This window comes from Pundamilia nyererei, unplaced genomic scaffold, assembly GCF_000239375.1.
Source record: "Pundamilia nyererei isolate P.nyererei 1_Seehausen unplaced genomic scaffold, PunNye1.0 scaffold00129, whole genome shotgun sequence".
Taxonomy (NCBI): domain Eukaryota; kingdom Metazoa; phylum Chordata; class Actinopteri; order Cichliformes; family Cichlidae; genus Pundamilia; species Pundamilia nyererei.
Window position 1 is genome coordinate 552,051 of NW_005187530.1, and position 27,956 is coordinate 580,006.

At 38.9% G+C, this 27,956-nt stretch overlaps 2 protein-coding genes across 2 annotated transcripts in view; one reads left to right on the top strand and one right to left on the bottom strand.

Moving 5' to 3' along the window:
- Positions 1 to 3,748: 3,748 nt before the first annotated feature.
- Positions 3,749 to 13,211, bottom strand: LOC102201457 (galanin receptor type 1). Its single transcript, XM_005743228.1, has 3 exons — positions 12,395 to 13,211; positions 12,236 to 12,301; positions 3,749 to 4,580 (listed from the first exon to the last, which is right to left on the bottom strand). Exons 1-3 carry the CDS (start codon positions 13,061 to 13,063, stop codon positions 4,260 to 4,262), a joined length of 1,056 nt encoding a protein of 351 aa, XP_005743285.1. The 5' UTR covers positions 13,064 to 13,211; the 3' UTR covers positions 3,749 to 4,259.
- Positions 13,212 to 25,516: 12,305 nt separating this feature from the next.
- mbpb (myelin basic protein b) overlaps positions 25,517 to 27,956 on the top strand; it is a 58,598-nt gene continuing 56,158 nt past the window's right edge. The window contains exon 1 of the mRNA XM_005743234.2: positions 25,517 to 25,540. The gene's annotated coding sequence lies outside the window, so the exon portion shown is untranslated. The remainder of the gene's footprint in view (positions 25,541 to 27,956) is intronic.

The window sequence follows — 27,956 nt, forward strand, 5'->3', positions numbered from 1 at the left end:
AATTTGGCAGCCAAGGCAGGAAAACTAGACAGTGGCTCAATGCACTTGAGTTGGAAGTTAGGATTTAAGATACTTAGAAACAGCCAACTACAAAACATGCAAACTCATCTGTGAAAAAGAAGTGGATTGCAGGGGGCACCTAGCAACAATCAGGGCTTGCAGTTTACTCAACTATATTTCCACCTCACTGGTGAGGAAGTGTTGTGATTTTGCCATATTGTAAAAGAAGACGCATTAACTGAGTAAACTCATACCTGTCAAATGTCTGGTAGGAGATTTCTTGCACAAACATGATACTTATTAGTCTGAGTGGGGTTTATTTTCTGTACACTTTGAATAGACAATTTATGCGAAGGGCAACTGAAAGTTGATGGCAATATCACTCGTTTCACTGCTATTTGATCTACAAAAACTATCACAGATATTTTTTGATTAATAACCTTTATTATAATGAGTGTCACTTCACAAAATGTTCGCCTTGATGCTAGAATGTGAAGGGATCATTGAAGATATTGGTCACATGATGATCCAAAGTGGTGGGATAACAAAAATTGCCATTTGTCAGAACCCTCAGCAATCCAACCTCATAGAAAGGAAAATCAAATTCCCAGTTTGCTTCTGTTTACTGTTAGGCTTAGCAATTTCATTAAAGCTAAGAGGAGCCGTTTCTCTTACTTGTACTGATTTTCAAAGCAATAAAAAAATGTCCTTTGGGCGATTTTTATTTCAGCTGCACACCTGTGGATATACTTGGTGTTTCAAAGGGGATTAAATTACTGTTTTTATATTGATATTTGGCATCTTTGTACATAGAACTGCTTTGAAAAAGCTACATATTTACAATAGAAAACATCATTGCAAAGAAACCGGTCATTGGGTTCACTGGGTGGATTTGATGCCAGGACTCTCTATACTGTGTAATCCAAAAAAACAAACTGGAGGGATCTGAACTGGTGTGGGTCTGCTCCATGGTTTCATTCTTTTGGCACTTTGAGTTATACACAGTGATAATCAAGAAGGTGAGAGTTGGTTTGGGGTATAAATGAGGCTTAAGAAAATGCTACTTTTATAAATAAAGCCTCAGTGTGACATAAGAATTCGCTTTTTGAATAAACACAGTGAAATTTCATGTATGTGAGCAAGTGTTGTTTATGGAATAAGACAACTCCACCGAGGAAATGCCAGAGTTTAATGTGACTATAATACAAGCAGCACTGCATAAGACACAATCAAAAGCCTGAATATATTTCATAATACAATCCAGATATCAATATACTTAAAAGAGAGTTATATAATTGTTTTGTCAGATTTTGATTTTATATCACAGCTGTTTTAATACAGGAATCAGAGTCAAAAAGCAAGCCACACTAAACAAAATGCACTAAAAGTTGTACAAATGTGTGTCTCTCCAGAAACTTACAGTTAGAAAGAATTACATTTATTGCATTTACTCACAAAATGGTATGTGCATACATTTGGTTTTACCATACTGTTTTTAATTCCATTTTTATTTATGAGAAAAAACATTTTACTGAGCATGGAGTAGATGAATTTTGAAGAAAAAAAAAAGAAAGAAAGTTTAATCCATAAATCTACATTTCAAAATGAAAATAAAACATGTAAGAAAATAGCCATCACATTACAGTTACAGTATATTCATTGTACTCATGAAACAGTAAATACCAAAGGGAACGCAGGGATAAAATTCTCATAGAGCCTAGAAATTAAAAGAGCTCACAGCGTTAGCAGTAATAATAAAAAGTACACAAATAAAGCAGAATAAAAGCTGGAACCACTTAGTCTGTATCCTCTGATCTTCTTCTCCTGTACTTAGATATGCCTAAACATATGATTAATATTGATCAGTAGTCTATAATTACTAAAACAGTTATACTGTAATTTGGGGACTGCAATAAAAAGTGATATCAAACTGAAAATACATTCTTGATTAAAAAGAAAAATGTTGTTCATTAACTCTTTTTACGGAAATCAGTAGCTATGTTCCCTACACCATCAGGATGTGGTTTCCAAGCACGTCCTATTTAAAGAAAGAAAGAAAGAAAGAAAGAAAGAAAGAAAGAAAGAAAGAAAGAAAGAAAGAAAGAAAGAAAGAAAAAATCCTGAGTCCTTTGTGGGTATAATTATCTGTGCAGTCAGCAATACAGTGAGCAAAGTCATCAACTGCATCTCTGTCAGAAAAAGCCTCGACTCTCACATCTAAGAGCCTCAATGAGAGCGAGGGCAAGACTCGGATGACCGGTATTTGCTGTTGTCAGGAGAAAGATGGTGCTGTGGACTAAAATCTTAAGCAGAGTATTTGTGGTTACAGAGAATACCGAGCAGTACTGTATTTAAAGCTCTCATCTTGTGTAGTTTAAATTATTTTGTTGCACTGAGATAAAGCTACTATACGGTGATTTGGCACATCACATATATTGTACAACATTAAAATTCTTCATTTCCATTGTTCTGTTGTTTTCTTGGTTACAAAGATGGCTACCAGGAAAAGTACAACAAGCATCGGTACATTCAACAGCCAGGCTGATTGATACAGCACAACACAATCTGAAAACTGTTTACGTAGCATCATAAGCAAGTATAAGCATAAGCAAGATTTCCAAAGACATATGTGAATATAAGCTTTAGCTTTTAGTATTTACAACCAAATGTAATAATAAAATACATTGTTTCTCAAGCAGAGTGCAACTTAAATAGTAGGTCTTTTATTTTTAATCTACGGTGAAGGACCATCAGCAGGGATGGACAGCTTACTTGAAAAATGTTACTCATTTAATACTCATGTATATGATCCTTGTCATGAGTGCAGTTAAGATGTACCTTATTTAACAACCCCAAAACACACACAGTGATGATTACAACTTCAATATGTAGAAAAACAATTAAAAAAATCTTTTAGTTCCAGTCTTTCATATTTTTTCCTCAATGGGAGGTACAGCAGACTATTTGCCAAACAGATGGCTGTGATACTGACCACAAACTCCAGAGGTCTATTACACAAAAATATTGTCTGTAGTCATATGAAATTTGCTTTAAGATGATTATAAAGCATGTTTGATAGTTCAATCAAATCAAAACAGGCTCTTAAACCCTAAAGATGGACTACGGGGATTACAATCAAGTCATTGCCAAATAAATTAAGACAATGTTGATTTAGTCTATGGGCACCTATAGTTTCCTGGTAAACTAGTTTTGGCACTGGTTTTAATTCTCAATCTGGTGTCTGTAACAACAGACAAAATAAAGAAAAGTTATCCACTACAGAGTTAAATATTAGCCAACTTTCATTCAACTTAACTTGAAACAAAATTGTATGTTTCCATGATATTAGTGAGTCATGCTTGCTAATCTTTTTAAAAAAGGGCCTTTTTGGTACTAATTTAACTAGAATTCACAAGCACATTAGGACTATTAAAGACCTTCATATCCTAGACCCTTTTAATGAAACAAAAGAGTAGCTTTTTAGAGTTATTGCGCCATAATCACACTCCTGTCTTCGGAAAACCATTGTTTGCTTTCACTGTCCAGGTTTTCAGGGTTAACATTAGCATACCAAGCTAAAAGTAGTTAGCAACACGTAAACTGGGCTTAAATGTGTCTAGTTTATGACAATTAATTTGTAGAAACAGTTTTGGATGTAGCTAGGAGCCACCTGTTTTAGAAACAGCTAGCTAAGACGAGATCATTCAAGCTAGCTCAGCTAGCATGTTATCCTATACCTCTTTCATCACTAAAGAAACAAAGATGGCAAAACAACCACTGGATCAGATGCATGAATTTTGTGATCCTTTACTACTTCTTCATTGAATAATCCAAATCCTGCAAAATCATACAAGTATTTATTTATTTTTTTAAACAGACTGTATTACAGGTATATATGTGTTGCTTCTTTTAATGCAACTCTTACTTTTTATGAAAAATTTCCACTTATTGGACCTGCACCAATATTGTTTTTCTTTTCCTCATGCAGAGTTTTAAATTCATTGATTTGAATAAACTCACTTTCTACATTTTAAGAGAGGTCACTGTCGAAGAAGGATGACTTTTTCTCAGTTTCAGACAGGTTTTTTTTTTTTCCATCAGTGATGACATGTACAGTAGCAATCACAGCCGGATCAAAGAGGCAGTAATCGTGTCCTGCAGTCACTGGTGCCTTATCCCCTCTAGTCCAGGTGAAATTAACAGCGCTTATGTGGAATATTACAGCTTTCGCGATATCCATGCAACAGAAAAAGAAAAAGTCAAACATTTGTGCAGTTAGTTGAGGGCGGCGTATCCGCTTTGCTACGAATGTCTTTGATGTCATTGAGCGGGGAGTCACTGGTTCTAATCTGGCATTTAAACACCTGCTTATAGGCCTTTCTGAAGTTCTCCGACAGGAAGGCGTAGATGACCGGGTTGACTGATGAATTGCTGTACGCCAGGCAGTGTGCAGCCACCCGCAATACAAAGGAGGCTTGGTTTAGCGGGAAGGTCCCAAACTCCACCCAGAGGTGAACTACATGATGAGGGAGCCACGACAGGCAGAACACCACCACCACCACAAGCACCGTCTGAGCAGTCTGGGATCCACAAAGGAAAGGGAAAAAGGTAAGATTTTGTCAGTATCCACAAGGATAACAAATACAGAATTTAATATTCTATTTAAGCTTGAAGTCTTGTTTACGATAGAAGAATAAAGCTTGGAAAGTCATTGATGAGATAGTGGCATGTTTGGGACCAATCTGCATTGTAAAAATTGTGTGAGATCATTAACATCCTATAATCAAGTTCCTGCCCTCCAGTAGAAGTCTTTGAGACCATGCTCATTTTTAAGTATGCATTGCTTGAGAAACATTATGAGTTATTTTTGGTAACCAATATCTTAGATTTTGGCAGCAGTATGCACATCACTGCATTCTTATCTCTGCATCAGCAATGAAAGTGTGTGGAGAGATCTGTCAGACAGTCCATTGACAGCAAGTGAAAGAGAGAGAGAGTAAGCAGGCTCTGGCTTCAAGCCAAACTAAAGTGCGCTTCAGGAGACTTTGGATGACTAATGTCCAACAACTCAGAAGATAATGGATTAATATACTTTGTTGATATGCCATTTTTCTTTGGCCTGAGGATCGAGGAGCTCATCACACATCAATAAACCTTCTCATACCCCCATTTACATTTAATCATTTTAGAGTTTAACAGTAAATACTGAGAACTTTGCACTGATAATATTATGATCCCATACCACAGACTTTAATTAATCAACATTACATAAGTGACTTTTAACATCTCTACATGCACATTTGGGTGATTCCTATTTGCAAATGCTACGTGTTATTTTTGTTAGGTTTACTCAGTAGCATGGCAATGTGGCATACTTGTTTAATTCTTAATTCTCATGACAGCTGTGTTGACTGTTCTGTTCTTCTGTATTACAGCTGTTTTCCCCAAAAAAGTTAAGAGAGTTTTGAACATATTTATCAATTAGAAAACAATCAACTTAAGCACAGTGCCCAAGGCAAATAGTGCGTGAGCAGTGGATGAAGTTAACAAAGAACTGGTATGAACAAAAACAGCAGATCTGACCTTAGACAGCTGTTTAAATATTTTCAAGTACGGCCTAAAAACCTTGAAAAAGCAGACGTACTGTAAATGCCTTTTCACCCGACACTTAATGAGTCACTGGTGGCATTTCATCCACAGTCTGTGTCATAAACTCATTTCTGTAGCTACTTACAAAACCTGTAAAATGATGTGACAGTTATCATAAATCAAATTGTAATCGGAAGATTGCCGGTTCAAGCCCCGGCTTCGACAGTCTCGGCCGTTGTGTCCTTGGGCAAGACACTTCACCTGTCACCTACTGGTGTTGGCCAGAGGGGCCGATGGCGCGATATGGCAGCCTCGCTTCTGTCAGTCTGCCCCAGGGCAGCTGTGACTACAACTGTAGCTTGCCTCCACCAATGTGAGAGTGAATGAATAGTGGTATTGTAAAGCGCTTTGAGGGGTCCCGAAAAGCGCTATATAAATGCAATCCATTATTATTATTATTAAATTTACATAATATCCAAGAAGAACAAATTAAACAATGTTATTCTTCCTACAAACAAAAAAAGGAAGAAAAACTAATTACATGCTCCTTGATTTGCTGAGGTAGTAAGAAGATTTATTGCAGGGCTAATTACTTCTCATCAAAGATAACGGAAATATTGAAAATCCTGAATCAGGAATTCAGCTTTCCAAGTTTTGATGGGTATAAGTTAGAAATAATATTTAGCCAACCATCTGAGCAAGTAGCTGTCAGAAGTAACAGAGCTGATGTTAAGTGTAAAGTGAAAATATTCTCAACTAAATGAATATGAGTGCACAGATTTTCACCTCATTGGAGAGCATTCTGAGATGCAGTATTTTTACTGTTATGAAAAATGAAAAGCCTAATATGTCATTTCCTTGTATGACAACTATGCAACCTACAAGGTTTTAAAAAACATTTTTATGGCAAGCACAAAAAATGCCAGAAAGTTGCTAAATCAGCTGACTGTAAGGTCTCCATGGTAACCTAATTGTTTTGGTGTTGTAGATTTCAGCATTGCTGTTTGGTTCAGTCTAAAAAGGCACAATCTGTAAAGCAGAAAAATGACACCAATGAAGAAGTGCCAAAAACTGAAGTTCAGCTCGGTGCCACTTGACTCCAAAAAGCAAGTCTTTCACCACAGACTCCTGTTTTGAAATGCTCAACTTTACAGCATTAAAAAGTATGATTACAGCCTATTAAAAAAGACAACTCTGAGTGGGGTGAACGTTTGTAGAATTTTTAATGGATTATCTGAGTAATTATGGCTTGCTGTGTGGAAATGTGTGCTGTGTGTGTATTACTTAGCAAAAATGTGTTGCTAGCATAGAGTTTAGCTTGCTATCCAAACTAACGTGTTTGCTATTAAAGCAACAGTTCATACTCTCATCTAAATGTGGTGCTTTTGATCCAAAAAAAGCTAACATGACTGCCAAATGCAGAGTTTTAAACTAAATGGTGATATCACGGTGGATATGTCTTTTGGTTGGTAATAGCAGCAGGCAGCAGTATTCACGGGCGCTAAAAGAACGCTGCTGTGTGCATCGTTAGAATCGCTGTTAGGAACTTCTGAGCATAGTGATGGAGTCAAATATTCCAGCCACTAACCTGACTCCAGATACTGTTCAGTGCTGTGTGTATAGGCAACATGTTCACATGAGCGACTTTAGAGTATAATGCTATTTTATATGGCTAATATTTGTGCGGTCTGATGAAATGCCCTGCGATCCTTATTTAACTGTAACAAAATACAGTACTGCATTGATAAATTACAATAAATATAGTTTTAAAAAAATATTTTACCAGTCACATGATAAACATTTTTGACTTGATACAAGTTAGCACTGGCCAGAGAAATCTTTCTGACCCCAACACAACTACACACATAGACACAAAGACACGGTGACTATGAACAGGTTCTCACAGTTTTAGCGCAGTATTACAGTAAAAGCAGGGTTTTGTTTGAATGGTGTCCATAAAACATTCACATCTTCCCCTAAACCCACAGAGAGGCAGTCGTTAGGCTATTGTAAACGACTGCAGCAGAAACACCTTCTGTCATAAACTTTTAGCTCATCACTCAAGAACTGATTTACCTAACAACCCAAAGGTGATTCTTTCGAATTTTTAAATTCAAAAATGGACACCAAGATGACTTTTCTTCAAAGAGAAACACAAGAAAAACTGTTATCATGTTGGGAAATTATCATTTGGCAAGTTTGTGCTACATTTTTGATATTTCCACAACTAATCATCACTAGTAATCAAAAAATATCATTTGGATTTACAGTTTTCTGCAGCTCTTTTTAAATGTTCATTCAACATTGTTCTCATTACTCCCGAAGTCACTGGGAAATTACTGCATGCTGTTGGGTGTCAGTCAATTCATTCAGTCTCCCAGGCTTCAGATATGCATATTACAGCCTACACACATTCTTAAATAATTTCAGAATGACTTGGCCAAACATTTATTTTTGTAATTATCTATAACCATCTGTGTTTTCCATCTGCATAACAGACTTAAACTCCTAAGATTTAACACTGCTTACTGCATGGCTCCTCAACCTCAGATTTAAAACAGAGAAAAAAAATCCAGACACATATAATCAGAAAGGATTTGTAGCATATATGTGACACATATATAAAAAATCAACTCCTTGCAAAGACCTTGCAGAAAAGAAAGGTTCGTATTCCCTATGGTTTCCTAGATTTGTGTGTTGACAGTGTGTTGTGTTGTGACTTTTGAAGGCTGTGTGATTCCTCCTCTGTGAGGCTGAAGTCGATAAGAACATTGGTTGTGTTTCACAACAGCCATGGGAGCAACCTTGGTCTTCCCAGCTGCTTTTAACAATATATTTCACCAGCCTGACAGAGAGCAGCTGAGACCTAAGTTAAACCCATTTCTGCACAAATTCCCTTTGCTTTCACCAGATGCAATTTATTCTTTTTACCTGTTGATTTTCATCTTTTATGGAGGGAAACCCTTGATAATATGTCGGTGTGCTAATAGTAGGAAAAAGAAGATTAGAACCAGAATGTCAGTCGGATTTTTGCTCATCTGGCTCATCAGGATTTGATATGTTTTAGACGTAATGGATTTAATCAGCATTTTGAAAAATATGCAGATTTTCATTCATGTACAGTAAACTGATAGGACTCTGATACCTCTCAGTTATAGCCTACAACCCAGAAAAAGTGGGGAACAGCTAAGTTCACCGATTCCTTTTATTGGGGTGTTATTTGTGGGATTATTTTTGACAGGCAGTAAGATGGAGACAACAGGATGTCCTGAAATGGTCTGCTCTTACATAACATCATCTTATCGCAGATTAAACCTTCAGGTCAGCTTTCAAGTTGTAATTGTGAGCCTGAGAAATTTGGTGTTTTTTGGACAAAACAGTCAGGTCCATAATTTACTGGACAAAGATGCATTTTTTTTAGTTTTGCCTCTGTAAACCACCATAGTTAATATGTGATTGAAGTACAAACCCACAGCTTTAATTCAAGAGTCTGTGTATGTTCCCAGTCATCAAAGTCATGGTAGTCTAGGCCCTTGAAAAGAAGAAGCCTCGTGGATGAGAGGTGAGGCATCTTCGAAAAACTATAATAAGTCCAGTCGCTGTGTTTTTCAAGCTCCTTGAACTTTAATTCAAGAGGTTTAACTTGACCCCAGAGGGTTTGCATGAACTGAGGACTGTTTTAAATAGAATAAGTATTGCAGTGACTGCCTGAAGTCTAGAACTCATGGACATCATGTCTTCCTCCTTTGAGATGCTTTACATTGATTTCAACCACCTTCCGTTGCTGCTTGTTTGTGGGTCGTTTTGTATTCAGTCTTGCATTTATGAACACAAAACGCTGCTCAACTTGGTCGAGCTCAGGTGACTCCGTTGGCATTTGAAGAACATTCCATGTCTGGGACTTTAGAAACTTGGATTGCTTTGCAGCTTTCGCTTATAAAACCATTTGCACTTTGATGCACTGTCTGATTGTTTTTGCAGCATTTTGCTGAATCTGACCAGAGAGTTTTCTTCATAATTCATCCTCCTACTTCTATCAGCGGTCATGTCATCAATAAACACCAGTGATACATTTCTACTGACAACCATAAGTTGTCTCCTCCAAGTTTTTACAGATAGTGCTGTATGCTTCACATCATGAGCTGCTTCTTTCATTCTCCATGCTGCTCACTTGAGGTTATCCTGGTACAAGTTCATCTTCGTTTCATCTCCCCAAAGATTTCTCTGAACTCTGCAGACTCTTGTAGATGTTTTCTGGCAAAGTCTAAACTGCTGCTAGCGTAGCCAGTGGTAAATCTTCTGTTCTTGCATTCATGAAGGCGTACCGAACTCTTTGAGAGTGTTCTTTAATTGGTTAGATTTTGCAAAGTGGTTTATCTTAACCTCACACAGAATTTTGTCATCATGAACTTTAGTTATCTTCTGTTCTTACAGTGTTGCTGAGCTGGCCAGTTCATTCATTCTTTTGAAAAATGAACCAGATTATTATTTTGGCCTCTCTTCAAGTTTTATGCTATCTCTCTGAGAGGTTTGTTTTGTTTTTTGGCCTCCCTTGCCAAACATCTGACATCGCCTTAGGTCTCATATTAAAAATACAGTGAAAAGCTATCAACTATAAATTCAACACTTTGAATTAACTTCAGATATTGTCCATCCCTCCATCCAGATAATGTGTCTGCTTCTTTTTTCATGAAAAACAAGGTAACGCTACTTACCTTCTCAGTCAATTGTCCAAATACTTTAGAGCCTCTGAAAATGGGACACTGTGTATATAAATTGCTGTAATTCCTTAACCAGTAAATTATCATTTTTACAAAGCTTCTTGAATTAAAGCTTAAAGTCTGCACTTCAATCATATCTGTTTGAATTAAAATCCACTGTGGTTTATTTGTCTAACAAAGTATAGACCCAACAGTATGTGCTACTTTGTTATATGAATTATGTTTTCAATAAATCTGTGGGAAAATGTCTGCAAAGCCCCCATAGTTTTAATTCATAGCCCAGTTTATACTGTTACGACAGGAAAGAAGTTCATTAGCACTGTACGCGGGTAATAGCAGCTTCCAGTATTTACTGTATGTTGAGATAAGCTAAGCCACCTCCTCGCTGTATTTTTAAAGGACTGATAAGAGATTTTTTTAATTAAATCAAGAAAGCTGTAAAGCATATTTCCCAGCACTCCAAGCTGCAGCCCAGACTATTCTTCATATAATATGACCAAGCCACTGTGGTTAAGTTACTGGTACCAGCCAAGTTAGTCTCTGAGTCAGGCTGCTGAGAAATCAACCAGGGGTTTGATTCACTGTTGTGCTTGTGCCAGAACACGTGTCAGTCCAAAAATAGTTTCCTCTTGAAAGTGTGTTTCATTTAGTGTCTGCCATTTCACACCATAAGAGGAAAGACAAAGAAGTGTAAGTAGCTTAAATCCCTCTAACCTGTTTGTAGATTAAATGATAGAAATAAAAGTAATAAAGTAATAACCTAGAACAGGGGTGTCGAACTCCAGGCCTCAAGGGCCGGTGTCCTGCAGGTTTTAGATATCACCTTGGGTCAGCACACCTGAATCATATGATTAGTTCATTACCAGGCGTCTGGAGAACTTCAAGACATGTTGAGGAGGTCATTTAGCCATTTAAATAAGCTGTGTTGGATCAAGGACTCATCTGAAACCTGCGTGACATCGGCCCTCGAGGCCTGGAGTTCGACACCTCTGACCTATAAGGACTGTAGGTATTACTAAACACTTCTCCTAAGACGCACTGGACTAATCAGAGAGATACTGCCAAGGAAACACAAAACATGCATATTCATCAAAAGTGCATACACATGATCCAGTTTTCAGTATAAAATTCTCATCTTTGTCAGTTTTACACCGGCTTGTATTTTTCCTCACTGCAGCTGCTGATTCCCTCTGAAAGTGTGTAAAAGTGCTCTCATCTGACATTCATTTTAGTCTCTCAGTACCTGCAAACGTAATTTATGTATTACAGGGTTTAATGATTTGTTGGACGACCATTTATCACAAAGTTATTGGTGTGACAATCTCTTCCAGGACTCCCCGCATAGCAAACACAATAAATCATCAGAACATCAGAAATTCCCGATTCACTTTCCACAGTTGTTTAGGTTTCAGGTCATAAAAGCATGTTTCTAGAGAAGTACGCACGAAAGCACATGTAAATCCTCATCGGTCCATCTCCCCAACTGACCGGGAGTCTGTACTCCTGGCTTTGTAACATTGTAAGCAGTTATCAGATGCTGTGACATATGACAGACGTATCGGTAATCAAGTAGGCGACTGCAGATAGCTACTCTCAGGAAAGTCAAATGACCTCCAAAGAGTATGATAGTCTAGATGGCAGCTTGATTGTGCATTACCTTTTGGCCATCAAGCTCAAGTGCACCAGTTAATAGTACACGTACACAATATTGCATTTATATTTATTATTCTGGCTACAAGGGAGAGTCGGAGGTAATGATTTGGTGTATGGCTATTCCTGCACCAAATTATAGGTGCTGGACTGTGGTCGGCCAAATACTTGAGTGAATTCTTATTCTTTATTCAAAAAAATGAATGCATAAACTATCAATGGCTATACTATAATGGCTATTCCCCAACCACCCAACACATCGCTATGATACGTACCTTTTTCTTTGATGCCTCTGACTTTTTGGACATATTTCTTAGTTTTTTGTGCAAGTGATTTAACACCTGTAAACAAGGGATACAGAAGTCAAATGTACATTTCTTTAGCAGTAATTCCTCTAATTATATCACTGACCTGTGTGAACAGCCTTTTCTTACCTTTGCATAACAGAAAGAAATGAGCAGCAGAGGCAGCACATAACCAAAGATAAACGTGCAAACCACATAGATCTTCTTTTGGTTCTGATCCGGCCACACTTCCCAGCAAAAGGTGTGATTTTCCCCTCTCTGAAAAATATTCTGGTAATACATGATAGGCGCAGCCATGGCCAGGGAGAGTATCCAAATCACCACCACACCAATAAGAGCGTGCTTCGCCACCCGAATAGAGGACGACTTTCTGGAGTGAACGATGGCAATGTATCGGTCCACTGACATAGCGGATAGGGTGAAGATGCTGACCAGCATAGAAACAGTGAAGAAGTAGTGGATGAATTTGCAAATAAACGCACCGAGCACCCAAGTGGGCATCATGTAGATAGTGGACTGGAAAGGGATGCAGAAGAGCAAGTAAGACAGGTCTGCTATGCTTAGGTTCAGGATGAATATGTTGGTGGTGCTTCGAGGTTTTCCCGGTTTGCTCCGGGCCAGCACGGTGATCACCATGGAGTTGCCCAGCACGCCGAGCGTAAAGATGAGCCCGAAAACCAGAAGCGTGATGAAATTATCCGTGCCGATCCCGAATAAAAGTTTCTCGTCCTCCTCCTCCTCCACACGGCTGAGGTTCCAGGGCTCTTCCAAGAGCCAAACAGAGTCTGTCAAGTTCATTATTTATTCTTTGCTCTTCGGATTAAGTTAAAAGGTAAGCAAAGGCACCTGCAGCTGGTCTGTGCTGCTTCATTGCACGGAATTTTCTGGGCAAGGGTTTATGGTCAGGTGCGTTTCCATCAGCGTTCCTGCAGACAGTATTGTTGCTCTCCTGTGTCTTTGTGTCGAGACTTCGGTAAATCCCCCTCTTAGCTTTCTATATTATATTTGTGTATATTTCAAAGCGATCTCGGTTTTTGTGCAGCGTTAAATCAGCTTTCCAGCTGCGCGTTTTGGAGTCGCTCTCCCGGCGCGCACCTGACCCGAGCGCGCAGCGACCGCGCCGATCCAGTCTGTTGCTTCTTTCTCCGCGTCGGGACTTTTTCCTCTCAGATTAGAGCAGGGGCTGGGCTCTACCGCTGCACGTCAGCATCAATACCACCTCCCAAGAAATAGGGGGGGAGGGGGGGGGAGCGAGAGAGAGAGAGAGAATTAATGGAATACTGTTTATTCTACGTGTTTCCGAAACCATCCCATTAAAACTGAACGTCAAAGTAATTTTCCTTGTCAGATTCAGTTTGTTTGTGATACTTTACGGCCAAGGTGCAAATGCTGCTCTGATCACAGGGCTGGTCTGTCAAATGTGCAATAAACCACAAAACAATATCGTTCGCCAGTCATGGTCTTGATTGGCTTAAATGGCTTTTATCATAGAAAGAAAATAAACTGCCGAAACATGTTATAACAAATGGTACTTGGTTGCAGTGTCATTTTTATAATGTCTGCCTTATTTCACCCAGTAAAAAGGAAATGTACATTCTGATGCACTTTTCTGATTAGGAAAGCTCTCATTTGTCTTATTTGACCAGTTTTTAAGTTTTGGTTACTCAATAATATGAACAATAATCAAATCACAAGCAGACGAAGATTGTTTAGCAGATGTTGACCTTAGTGTGCATGTGTGTGTCTGTGTGTGTTCCCTCAGATTGTTGTGATCCCTCAGAAGACTTGGGGAGTCTTTTTTCAAATCCAAGTTGACAAGAATGTCATGCATGAACTGTTAACTTATTGTTCTGTGAATAACGTGGCGGAAAAGCGACTAAAAATACATTATGGAAATAACACAGGGGCACGCTGACTTTTTTCCCTCTAAACAGCAACAGTGAAAATAAATTTATACCAGCCAATTTCCAAGAGTCCAAAGTGACATTTTCAAGTCGCTTGAGTTGTCTTGCAGGCAGCAATCAAAAACTAGAAGATGCGCTGTGTACTATTAAAAAAAAAAAAGCAACGACAGAAATGCTGCAAATTCTTGCAAGAGAAAAGCAGTTTGACCGTTTTATTTTTTGCAGTAAAACTGCAAAATATCTGCCATTCTGCTAATAAATGTAACCACTAATCTCCAGCTCTACTCAGGATTTTTAGAATTTGCTCTTCATCTATAGAAATGTATTATTGTTGAGCACTACAGGTGAATCTCAGTGAATTTTAACCATGCATGCTCAGTCATCCTTACCTGAATGATTGAGCATGCATACAACCAGTTAATAAGCTCAAAGACCCTTAACAAGAATTGTACCTGATGTGAATTGCTTTAAATAAAGAATGAGTCTACCATGGTGCTCCTTACCCTCGTGCTGATTAGGAAAATGGATTTTACTGTGCCGCCTTTTTAATCCACTCTGTAATAAGTCAGCTGTTTGCACATGTGATTTTGTAAATTGTTGCTTGTTTATAGGTGAAGTAGCTTCAATATAGCAATATCGTTCATTTGGAGCCACATTTGGAGCTTCCTTGAAACTTTTAATTAAATCATTCAGACATTTTTTCCTTTGTGCCAGCTCCCGTGGGAACTTTTTATACAAAGCCAATTGCAAAAACGTTGGGAAAATGTTTCCAAAAATGTAATTAAAAACAGAATCCAGGAACATATCAGCCTATTTTAAATTTCATGACTGTGTGTTTCATGGGGGTTTTTACAAACTTTAGACAGGGTCATGTTTACCACTGTGTAGCATTCACTCTTCTTTTAACAACATAGACATTTGGGAACTAAGGAGACCAGCTGCTTGACTTTTGGGAGAGAAATGTTATCCTATTCGTGTCCAATACAGGATTATAGCTCCTGGAGTTTCTTTGATGTGTTTTCCTTTTCATCATGCTCCAAATGTTTTCGGTTGGTGAAAGGTCTGGACTGCAGGCAGGCCAGTTCCTCACTCTTAACTCTTCTGGTATGAAGAGACGCTGTTGTGATAGATGCAGTGTGCAGTTTAGCATTGTTTTTCTCAAATATGCAAAGCCTTCCCAGAAAAGTCCCCACACTATCAGAGATGCAGGCTTGTTAAAAAGCTGGATGGCCAATCTTTGTCCAGAAGACAATTTGTTTATGTTTTCCGAAAGCAATTTCAAATTTTGAGCACAGAGCAGTATTTCACTCTGCCTAAGTCCATTTTAAGTGAACCTAGCAGCATGATCTTTATATAAGGCTTCTTCTTTGCATGACAGAACTGTAACCTGCATTTGTGGATGGTATGGAGATTTGTGTTCACAGACAGGGCTTTCTGGAATTGTTCCTGCACCCGTCCAGTCATGTCCATGTTTTCAATGTAGTGCTGCCTGAGGGGCCAAAGATCACTGGCATCCAATACTGACTTTCAGCTTTGTCCCTTGTGTATACAGAGATTTCTCCAGGTTCAAAACACTAGAAGTATTTGCAATTTTACATTGGGAAACATTATTTTGAAATTATTCCAAAATATTATTTCGTAAAATTTAGATGTAGTTCTTTTTTTTCTTTTTTCCTTTTTTTTTAAGAGTGATGAACCTCTGCCTCTTTTTAAGATGCTCTTTTTATACCCAGCCATCTTACTGGCCTGTTAGACATTTGAGAAGTTTTCGATGTTCTGTTACGATTGAATAAAATACATGCTTGTGAGATTTAGAAATCAATGCATTCTGTTGTTTACATTTTACACTGTCTTTAAACTTTTTGGGAACTGGATTTGTAATACACTGTATTACTGTTTGCCTTTCAATGACACAGACAGGAAACATCCAGGAAGAAACCACTTCTGGCATCAGCCTCAAATCCTGAAGGAACTAGAGATTTTCTTGGAAATATGGCCATCCTTTTTGATCTCAGCTACACATCTGCAGAGTGTTATTACTGCATCCTGCACAGCTTGACATTACTGTGTTAGCAAGTAGGCACCGACAGAAATCAAGACGGACCTTTGCTGAAGCATGCTAAATCTTTGAATTGGACATATGGCTGCGTTGTGTCAAAGTCATTTGTTTACAGTCTTTGTAATTAGTTTATTGCTATCAAATGCAGCAGGTTAAATTGGCAGCATATTTGTTTCACGATGCTGTTAAGCTACTTGAAAGGTTACTCGCATCCATCTAACTTTACAGCAATCTGCCGCCCCTGCCTTGAATGTCAGGCAGCCCTTGTTTAAATCCAGTTTGCTGCCTTCACCTGACATATTTCATAACGTGGACAGACTTTTTTTGCCTTTTTTTTTAATGCATTTACAGCATGTTCTGCTTGTAGAGCGTTTCCTTGTGGACAGTGATTGCTTCCATGTCAGAGAGTAAAGTCTTTTTTCCTGTCTATTGTTTGCCTTTCTTCTTCTCTCCTGACAGCCTTGGCGTTGGTTCTGTGCTCCGTTACCCTGAGCTGTCTTGGAAAATGAAATGCTCATGGGTTTATCGAGCTCTTCCGGCAGCAGCGGCAAGGCGGGTGAAAGGCGTAGATGAGGACAGGTCAAGGTGGAATAACTCCGTACTTTCTGCTCCTGCCAGACTTTCAGATCCTCACAAGTGCAACTCGACACTCGGCGTGCCTCCCGGTGAACAGTAACTGGTGAGGCCGCAAGCAGAATGGAGTGCACTCACATCTCAACAGACATTCAATTTGGGCGTGATTCAATTGCATGTGACCTCTGAATGCTCAAAATAATTGTTATTTTAAAGGTCAGGCGCAAAACAAGCAAAGCAAACAGACACAAGAGTATTTCAGTGTAATAAAACATATCATTTGTGTGCATGCTATTAATATTTTGGATATCGTGTGCCCGCAAAGGGCCTGGCAAACAGACTTAAATGTGTTTTTTAGACCTTAAGAATTCAACAACATTCGTTTTGGTGACAATAATGAATGTAAAATCCCATTAGACGGCTCTAACTTTAACAGATGCCTGTGTTTTGGTACCAGGCTTTAGGGGGCTTAATGAAAAATTGCAAAAAAAATAAAAAAAATAAAAAGAATGGTCACAATCAAAAGCAGCAGAAGCCTTTTAGCCCTCGTTTGTGTCCCACTGACTCACAGAGGATGTATTCAGGCTGCACAGAATTCATGCATGCTGCTGTTCCATGCAAATCTCTGCTGGAGGTGAAGCTTTTTTCTTGATTTTCTTGATATCAGAGCACAGGTTTTGTAGGGGTTTCCAATGAGTAGAACATGCCTATTTTTATGAATTAGAAACACTGCATCTGGCTCTTAGCTCTTCCTGAAATGAACTGGGCATGCTTGAGAGCACTTTTTTTTTGCAAGGGGAAGGATAGATTTCAAGCATCATTGCTCTATCAGATATTGGCAAAAAGGAAAAGGCTGTTATCAGTTATTGAGCATTTCAGGAGTTAGGGCTGGAAGTAATGCAGTCTTTTCATTACTTTTATTGCTGAACTATTACAGACAGTTGCCAAGCCACAGCTTTACGAACATCTTGAGGTAATGTGTGTGACGACTGGTGTAAGACTCACAATATATTGGCTTTTTAACACACTGAATGGTGAATTTGAGGAACCAGCTATCTAACAGTAGCTATTAGCCTGTTAGTCAGACATTGCCTAAGATGAGTTTTTTAAAGTAATTTGAATTTTACCATGCATGACCATTGTGGTGGCTTCTGTGTGTGAGATCTTATCTCTTCTTCTTCTTCCCTTGTAATTAAACCTAACAGGGTGAATCCAGGTAATATTTAATATCAATCAGGTTTCTTGGAACTCATTTTCCAAAGTGTAGAGATAAAGTAGAGCTGCTTGTATAATGAGACTTTGTGCCCTTTGGGTGGTAACCTTGTTAGCCTGACCATTCAGAATGAACTCAGCATTTCCACCCTCATACCTTTGATTATGAAAGAATTGAAGCTTTTTCTGAAAATAGATAGAGCCCTTGAGTCAAAAAAGTAAAGGCCAGTGTGGAGGTGGCTCAAATCTGATTAATTTTAACAGTAAACGGCCTGGGACTAGTCAGACTGAGTATGGGTCTATGAGAAAATGTGTGGTCACATTATGTGATTTAACTGTGTATGTAGTGCACAGATTTGTGTGACTTTGTTCTTAGTTTTTGTGACGCTGTTAAGGCATTTTAGCCCCAACCAAAGGGTTTGGTGTACAAGCTTAGCTCACCACACCCTTCATACCGGTGTGGGACTGTTGTTGGTTTTGTACACATTCTCAGTGATTGAAATGAATTAATGTAATTATAGAGGGAATAAAATGAGAGTGTCCACACATCCAAACATCAAGAGTGAGCTTTTTTTTTTTATCTATAAAAACAAAAATGCATGTAAATTGTGTGTATCAGAATGAGTGAGCAGCAGCAAGAATCCATTAGCCTATGAAGGTGATCTGCAAAGAGAAGAGGGAGGAAGACTGGTGAGCTCTTCTCCTTATATATTCTATAGGCCACACTCAACCCCTGATGGAAACCAGCTGACTAGGCCTCCTCAACACTACCCAAGGATCACATGACCTACAGTAAAATGTGGCTCATCACGCTGCATTTCTCTGTGCCTTGATAATGATAATCTCTGGAAATAGAAATATTACATCTGAGATGTGTTTTGGGTGCAATGAAAACACAAGAGAGCATGAAAATGAAGAGAGAGTGAGAAGCACATTACAAAATATAATCCCTTATCCACTGGACTGTTACACTTCTGCTGACTGAATATTTATAAAATAGGTTATCATGTCAGTCAAGTCTTTCTTAATACAACTTTATGGTCATTTTTAAAATGTTGGTGCCATTTAGAGGTCACAGCCTAAAATTTTTAGCCAAAATATTATTAAATAATAATTCCTTCATAGCTGAAAAGAGGACATAGTTACACTGGCAGTCTGTAAGTTCGACGCACGAGGAGGAGGCTCAAAGTGATGTGGCAGCCATAGATCAATGAAAACTTTACATGCTAAATGGCCTGCATTTGTATAGCGCTTTTCTGGTCCCTAAGGACCCCAAAGCGCTTTACACTACATTCAGTCATTCACACACAGGCGATGGCAAGCTACATTGTAGCCACAGCTGCCCTGGGGTGCACTGACAGAGGTGAGGCTGCCGGACACTGGCACCACCGGGCCCTCTGACCACCACCAGTAGGCAAACATGGGGTTAGTATCTTGCCCAAGGATATTTGGCATGCAGCCAGGAGGCAGCCTGGGATCGAACCACCGACCTTCTGATTAGTGGCTGATCTGCTCTGCCACCTGAGCTACAGCCACCCCAGGCTGCAGGATAACTGTTAGTGATGAGAAGTGGGCAAGTACTGAGTCTTAGAGGAAAAACACTGAAGCAACAGATGATGTGGTAAACACATTAGACAGTTAACTTCACATCTGCAAATCAGTGTTGTTTTGGTGACAGCGCAGCAACATTACACAGTGAATTGACAATTTTAGGCAACACTGTTACTGATGAAGGTGGTTTACAGTATATGGATGGCTAGGGATAGCTGATTGCATTTTCTTTTCCTTTTTATGCAATAGTGGTAATTACGTTTTTCAACGAATAACTAACAATTTGTTCTGTGGGAAGCGCAGTGGTGCACAGCGAGAAGTTACGGGGACCTTTCTGTGTGGTATTTGTTTGTAGGCAAGTCGTTCCAAATGTCCTTTCAGAGAAATTTTTCCACAGGTTTCTCCCCACAGCACATCAGCACAGAGGGGAAGCACCAGCGCAACGGGAGAATCGGGTAAATCCACAGCAAACAAAACGTTCACTCACAAAAATTCAAAGCAGGAGGAGCCTGAGTTATGCCAGCCCTGCTGGCACAACAGTCTGGCACTGACTGAGTGGGATCTTCAGCCGTAAGTAGGGGGTGAGTAATCACAGACTGCACACAGGTGAGTGATTGCCAGATTGCTTCCAAGGTATGCAGATGGAAAAATGGGAGCCGGGAGGAGCCTTTGCCCCTAAAACTCACAAGCAGAGTTAAACACACACAGACACACACAGATAGAGGAGGGCAGAGAGCAAAAGGGGAAAAAAGTGGACCATAAGACCAAATCGTGTTGGCCCTGTGATAGACTGGTAACCTGTCCAGGGTGTACCCCACCTTTGGCTCTGTCACACTTCAACTCAGTTCACTCCAATTTTATTATATAGCACCAAATCACAACAACAATTGCCTCAAGGTGCTTTATATTGTAAGCTAGGCTCTAGCCCTGGATGGATGGATAAAGCCAGAAACTTCCAGTGTATGAGGCTGAGTTAAGCTGTGAATCATTCAAGCATAAAAACAGCACCAAAACAAAGGAATCAACCACTTTTGTGTCTACATAGAACAGACATCTTAGCAAAGAACCAAATTTAAAGCATATCTTGAGTGGTTTTGTTACTACCAGCCGGTTACAAAAACCTATAATATAGTCCCCAGAGATAACACAGTTTGACAGGAATAAAATAGCATTTTATGACCAACAAGCTGGTTCTCAAAGAACTATTTGCAAAAAAATTGGGCATATCTCAACACAGTGGGCAGTGTGTTCCTAAAACCTTTGAGCAAACAGCATGCAACAAAAGCAGCAGGATAGTAACAGATGAACAGACTCTGAAAGTCATATCCTTAAAAAATATAGAAGAAAAATCCAATACAGGACTTGAGAGATGTAACCGGGCGACAATTGAAGATCGCCAGTAAGGGTGGCTGTCGAGAAGCCATTCTTGTTCAGATTGATGAAATTATGAATGCAGAAAACCATAATGAGATTAAGATCCACCGTGCAATATCATTTGGAAAACATCTGATAGACACAGCCAATGCAGTAAAAGCATAACTGGATAGAAAAACATACAATCACACACATAAAACAATCTCATTCATAGATTGCCCTCCCCAGAGCTCAGACCTTGACATCCCTGAAGCGGTGCTTCAATAATGTCATCTTCACAGAGAAAACAACAAAAGGCAGCCAACATGCAAAGAGGAGCTTTGAATGTGTTCCAAGAAGCCTGGAGAACTATTCCTGAAGACTACTTAAAGAAATTACAAGAAAGATTGCCTAAGAGCGTTCAGGATGTGTTTGAAGAAGAGGGCGGTTAAAGATTTCACCCATTCTGCTGCCTTCTAAAAATGTCAGTGTTTTTTCGGTCTGCGTGTTAGGTTTGAAGATAGCATTTGTTACACCCCCTGACAAAATGTTTAGTAACTGAGCAGAGGTTGGTATCGTAGTCCTGCAGCCTGAGTAACAATAACAGAGTCATCTGCATACTTTAAAACAGTCCTGCTTTCATACCTGCTCTGACACGTATTTGTGTATTGGGATGAATTATTATAATGGTAAGATCACACATCCATGTGAGGAGCCTGTAGAGGGGGAAGTGTGGTCAGGCAGAAATCGACTCTCGTTTTTCTTTTCAGTGTGTTAGTTGAAAAGTCAAAATTGCTGCACGGATCAAATCGATCCGAAGCCCAATGGTTAAACAGTGAGGTTGAAAGGTTAAAAGTGGAAGAAACAAAATAGTAGTCTGGCATGAGACCGGATTCACTGTGTTGTGTTTAAGAAGTAAGTTAAACAAAGGGACTGAAACATCCTCTGCTCTCCTGAGGCGTCTGTAAGCAAACCTCATTGGATTAGCCACATGATCAGCTGCCCCCCATGAGATTTAAGTAAGCTAAGAAGTCTTATTTACTCTTCCCATCCGGAACGTTTTTAGCTTACTTACAAGGAATGATGCAAAAATCAGCAAATAGGTGTGTTACATCAGCGTGTTTCAAAAGTAACCACAGCACAGCCACTTCCCAGTCAGTGCAGTCACAGAACTCCTGCTGGGACATACATATTCCCAGTTATCACCTTACTTGCATACAGTACATAGTTTCAACATTCCCTAAAGCCATCCTTTTCCATGATCTGATTTGAAACACCCTCAGTGTATGATGTTCTCTAGCACCCGGACAACAGTATAAAATTTTGTAGCTATTTAGATTTTTGTGTCACTTTAGTTCAAGTAATCAAATTTCATGCTAAAAATAATGGCATTTAGGTTATTTCTACTGCTGCAAAATGTCAAAATGGATCAAACGTGAACTGTAAGCCATGTAAAGATCAGATACAAAAAGAAAATCCTGTTGACCGAAGAGCAGCTAAATAATAAGTAACAGGACACAGAAACCTACCTTGAGGGTGACGGCAGATGGAGGTATATTTGAAGTTTTCACTTCACAGCCTTTCATCAGAATCCTCGTGCTGATTTAGTCTTTGATATTTTGGTATTAAAATGACTATAGAAAGCACTCCACTTCATCAGTAACACTATAAAAGCACTATATAAATCACAGACATTTGTGAGAATGAAACTGGGAGGAGGGCAGATCATTCCTCTTTATTGTGGTTTCTCTAGACATATTCACTCAGCTTTACTGCGTTCTCTCTCAAGCCCCAATGTGCTCATTAATCCACGGAGATGGATACTTTTTCTTTTTTGGATTTGACGGATGAGGTGGCATCAAGCACGAAGAAGCATCAGAGCACTGTTGTTACCTTGAAAAGGTTCAGGTTTGGAAGAGAACTTCATGAAATTTACCGGTAGAATAAAAAGAAAACAGACAACGGGGCTTGTCACTGGGTGGAAATAAAGCAACACTGAAAATAATAGCACTATGATGTGAGAGTTTAAAAAAAAGTCCTCCAGCGATGTTTGACTCCTATTAACTGCGGTGGAGTTTTAGAGGGGAGCAGGAGGATGGAGCAGTGCCTACACAGGTTTTAAAGTCAATATTTTTTAGGGGAGGGGTTTTGAGTGCATTGGAGTATGATAGCAGTCACGCAGCTAGCCTAATTATAGTGTTTTAGTGAATACTGGAAAACAAAATGTGAGAATCCAATTGGTTTGGATGCAAACTATCCGTTTTTGAGAAGCGCATTAGATGAATATTGTCAGTGTCGTGCACCCTGCAGTGATGCTGGATGTGGGAATAGTCACCCAGAGATGGAACCAGAGATAAAATGTTGCATTTTTAATATTTTAAATGTGATAAAGATATGAAGGAAGACACAGAGAATACAGTTAGAAGTGCTGCTATTTATTAGCAGAGCTGCACATGCTTATGTGGCTTTGAATCTGCTTTTCTATTTCTGAACACTTAGGTTTCACATTTCCTCACAAATGTTCACCAAATCTCATGTGGAAACACCTGCTGCCAGTCTTCATAATGCTTTTGTCAGTTACGTGGGCAGTTAATTTAAAGGCTTTATCTAAAATAGGGGTGTCAAACATGAGGCCCTTGGGCCAGAATCAGTACAGTGAAAACTGTGGCCCAAAGGAGGGCATAAATTTTAGCTGACATTAAACTGTATGCTCACATCTTTTTTGGCTTTTGCTACTGATAAAGACCTCCCCCATGGCCACTCATAGTACACCAAAGTAACTAAGTAATAATTAATTCTATTGTTTTACACATTTCTTACATAGAGAAGCCCAAAGTGCTGACTGATTTCCTTCTTTGCTACAGCAGCTTTTTCTTTATCATGTAGAAAAACTCATTGTACCAACTGCACTTCTTTTTCTCATGTTAAGATATATCACAGGGAGTAAGCGTGCAGTATACCTATTTTCAAGGACAGAAAGGGGAGTTTCAGTCCGGCCCATTTAGTGACCCACGATGGGAAGTGAGTTTGGCATTACTGATTTAAATAAATACGGAGAGTCTTACCTTCACTTTCAATGACCACATAAGCAAGTTGGACTTCTGCTGTGATTGTCCAACGTTACACATGATCATGGCTTTACTGACTCACCCTATGCTAATACTAAGAGGTGTCTGTGCTCACTGCACCTTAGCACTGAACAAGGTAAACTAAGTAAACATTCCCAGATCATTGATGTTGATGAATGATTTTTAACATTCTTTTCAATAATAGATAAAAAAAAATTAATGCTTTGAGATAAAGTCTTTTAATATGCAGCACCATAATTACTGAAATTAACAACTCTGCTCTATACCTGAACAAAAGGAAGAGGAGATGACTTGCATACTTATTTTGGAGAACTTCTTGCCTTCTGCATATGGACCTTTTATCAATACTGAAACTCCAGTGATTTATTTCCAACCCAAATGATAGATGCAAAAAGAGGGGTTGCTCTACAGGTAGATGAACATTCATAAATAAGCTGGAAGACCTTCAGATTAGTTAGGATAATAGGAAACAGGAAAGCAGGAACTCTGTCTTGCTTCTCTATGCATGAACACTTTCAATCAGAGTAATAACCTTCCAGAAAGAAACATGAAAGTAAGACCCCTGGATTTATTCTTAGTAAATCCAGTGATACATAAAAATGCAGAATCACAAGGATGCGTCCGTTCCCAGCTCTGTAATTCACCATCTGTCCTTACAAGCAACTGCTGAAAACAGAACCTCTGGTACTCATATTTTGTTTTCAGTCAATAACCCCAGACATGATTTGTATAAAGGAAATATGACCCCCACATATCTTGCTGCATGCTTTCCTCAGCACAGATACATAAGACGACAAACAACTGCCCTCTCCCCTCAGTTACTGTGATGGATAATCCATGTTGTTTTAGACCCATTACCTCGACCGAGGGCTGGCTATTTCCATGACAACGAGTTACTGTATCTCAGTCAAAATCGGTCCAGGCTCTAAGCTAATGGGTTATTATTATATGACTGATAATGTTGAGTCATTTTCTGTGCCTTGGGCTGATCTCCTTGGTAAGCAATCAGATTGTTGATTCTGCCAGCGTCCCCCACCCCACATAATTCCCACTCTTCGCATAAGTCCCACAAAGCCCAACTTCTACAGTCACAAATCAGGAGCTCTGAGTTGGACTGGATACATTATCACAAGCTATTTGATTTCTCTGGCCAAAGCAGAATTGTGTTACAGCCTAAATCCGATCATCCTCAAGTAGGACATTTATGGGTATGGTTAAAATGTCCTGAGATAACCTATGATTCCAAAAACCTTAAAGAAAAATGGATAAACAACTGTAACTGTTGTAAAGGCAAGGCAAGTTTAGGCAAGGCAAGTTTATTTGTATAGCACAATTCAACAACAAGGTGATTCAATGTGCTAAAAGGCGAACCTTTTAGCACATTCACTTCACCAGATGCACCTTGTTTCTTTTCCTCACCTTTGATTGGGTGTGGTGCTTGGCCTTAATTACACTCACCTGTCACTCGTTTTAAAAGGACTGCACTCACCTACCCCTCACTCTTTCTTCACTCCCACATGGGGCGGCAGCTGAGGTGAGTTTCTCTTTGAGGCTCCTGAGTTCATGTATCATTTTGAGTTACTTAAATCATACTTTGTCCTTTTTAGAGAGAGCAGTCCATGTGTGTCTTTCTTTCCTTTACCCGTTATACAATAAAACGACAAAACCTGCAAATGATTGATGACTGCTTATTCTCATTCTAATCGGATGAGCCCATGATGATGACTACTGAAACCCTGAACCTTCCTTCCTCCAAAACAGTAACCCTTTTTTAAAGTAGCACAACAAAGACTGGCTGAAATGGATCCAGTCTTGGTGAGCCCAAATAATTTTTCCTGAAACTTTGGGTCAAATGTTTGTCTTATTTTGAAATACATGGACATAAAGTACTGGGCCACCTACATCTTACACCTATAGGAGCTGCTTAGACTTGGAAAGCCATGCCATGAAGCTCCCAGTACAAGGTTTTTGTGCTGATGCTAATCCCAGAGGTGGTTTCCCATATGGAAAAGATAAATATAAATCTTATAAAGTTTGTATCTGTCTTGTGTGAAACTTGTGTGAAAAGCATACAAGAGTGAAAACAGATATAAGATCCCTTGAGAAAAAATTATATAATGAAACTTGTATGTTTTGGATACTTACTAAAACAATATATGAAAGTAATGAGAAAGTGGCCACTTTCAAGAGTAAATCATATAAGTTTTTACCGTTTCTTTTCCATATGGGTTGGAGGTCTGCAGTTATTGAATCAGAGGAGCGTTGGCGACTTTCACATACTATGTACCTCAGCACTCGACAACTCCACTCTATAACTTTATGGGTCACTTTGTGGCTGACTTGTTGCTTTCACCTAGCAGATGGATGCAGAATACTTAGGAGGAAAACTCACATAAACTGACTTATCGCCAATGGTGGGATCCTGCTATAGCAACAACTAGACTTAAGCTCTTTAGAACGACCCGTTTTTGTCATTTTTGTAAAGGCAGCCTGCATGGCTATTAGCTTGATTTTATACACCTGTGGTAATGAGACTAAAACACCTGAATTTAAGGATTAAGAGCCCATGTAGCCCAATTTTTTTTCCTCATAGTGTATGTGCACATCTATACACACAGTATGTATAATAACATTCAAATGCTTGAACAATACTCTCAAACCCTGTAAACAGATTTTATTGCTTTCTTTCTTCTTTAGTCTGTTTTTCCATTTTTGCCCCCAGATGTGTTCCTGCATCATTACCCAGCACAATACACCACTTTCAGATTATACCAAATGCACTTTATAATGTTCCAGATGCCATTTTTTTTTTACCCACTGCAGCAGCGATATCCCATTAAATTGTAAGAACAGACATGATGAACTGTAATGGTGGCTGTGGTGCTAAAGCATGGCATCGTTCAGTTTTTATCTCCAAGTTACTTCCAGCTAGGCTAAATTTATATTGTTGCTTACATTCACGGCCAACAAGTATCATACTGTCATCTTTAGATTTATCTCTGAGACCTGCTTTTGTTCATTTTAGAACTGACTTTCAAAGTCATGTGTGAATTTTTTTTTCTCTGAAAAAACAACGAAAAGAAAAAAGTGTAAGGATGTAGGACAGTGCAGCAAACAGAAGACGAGGGAATAGAAAATGCAGAAGAGCATGAATATGCGGTGACATTTGTCACAGCTTTGTATTGTTAGTATGGTAAACCACTGTACATAGGAGCCATATGTTTCATTTCCATTGTACGTTTTTGGTATTTTTTTATTCTGTGTGTGTGTGTGTTGGAGTAAAAGTACTTTCACCTCACATGACGTGGAAATCTGAAACTATGTCGGGCAAGATCTTTAGGAAAGACAATGAACAATACCCTTCTTGAGTCTACTTATACTCTGAAAATGTTTCTAGATATCAGCATAGCTTACACAGTATGAAAGACATTTCTATTGGGTGTTACTGGCTTACAGTATTCATCTACGCAAAATTCAGACAAAAGTTTGGGGAAAGCTGCAGCCTTCTGCTGGATAATCTGTCACTGTGGTAAGTGTAAGTGTTGATTTGGCACTAAAATCTTCAATGGTGAAAACTACTTTGAAACATTTGCTGCTATCATTTGTTGCCAATTTGTATTCACTTGATAGCGCTTAAATGAAAAAAAATCATCTTTTTGAACTTTCAGTTGGATACACTTTTTTATTAATTATTTTTTTATTTTTTGCTAAATTTCGTGCTGAGTGTTTTGAGAGTGGAGTTAAGTAGCGATGGGTGGCTCTGAGAAACAAAGGATACTTCACAGTTAGGGAGATTTTTGTGAATCACATGGTAGACAAGCCCTAAAGCATACCCTGCTTTCTAATGCTTTTTGGCTCTAATAGTGACCATAAATTACAAAATTCAATTATTATTTTTATTTAATAAGACTTTTAACACTGAAATCATAACTTTTTTTGGAATTTTTTTT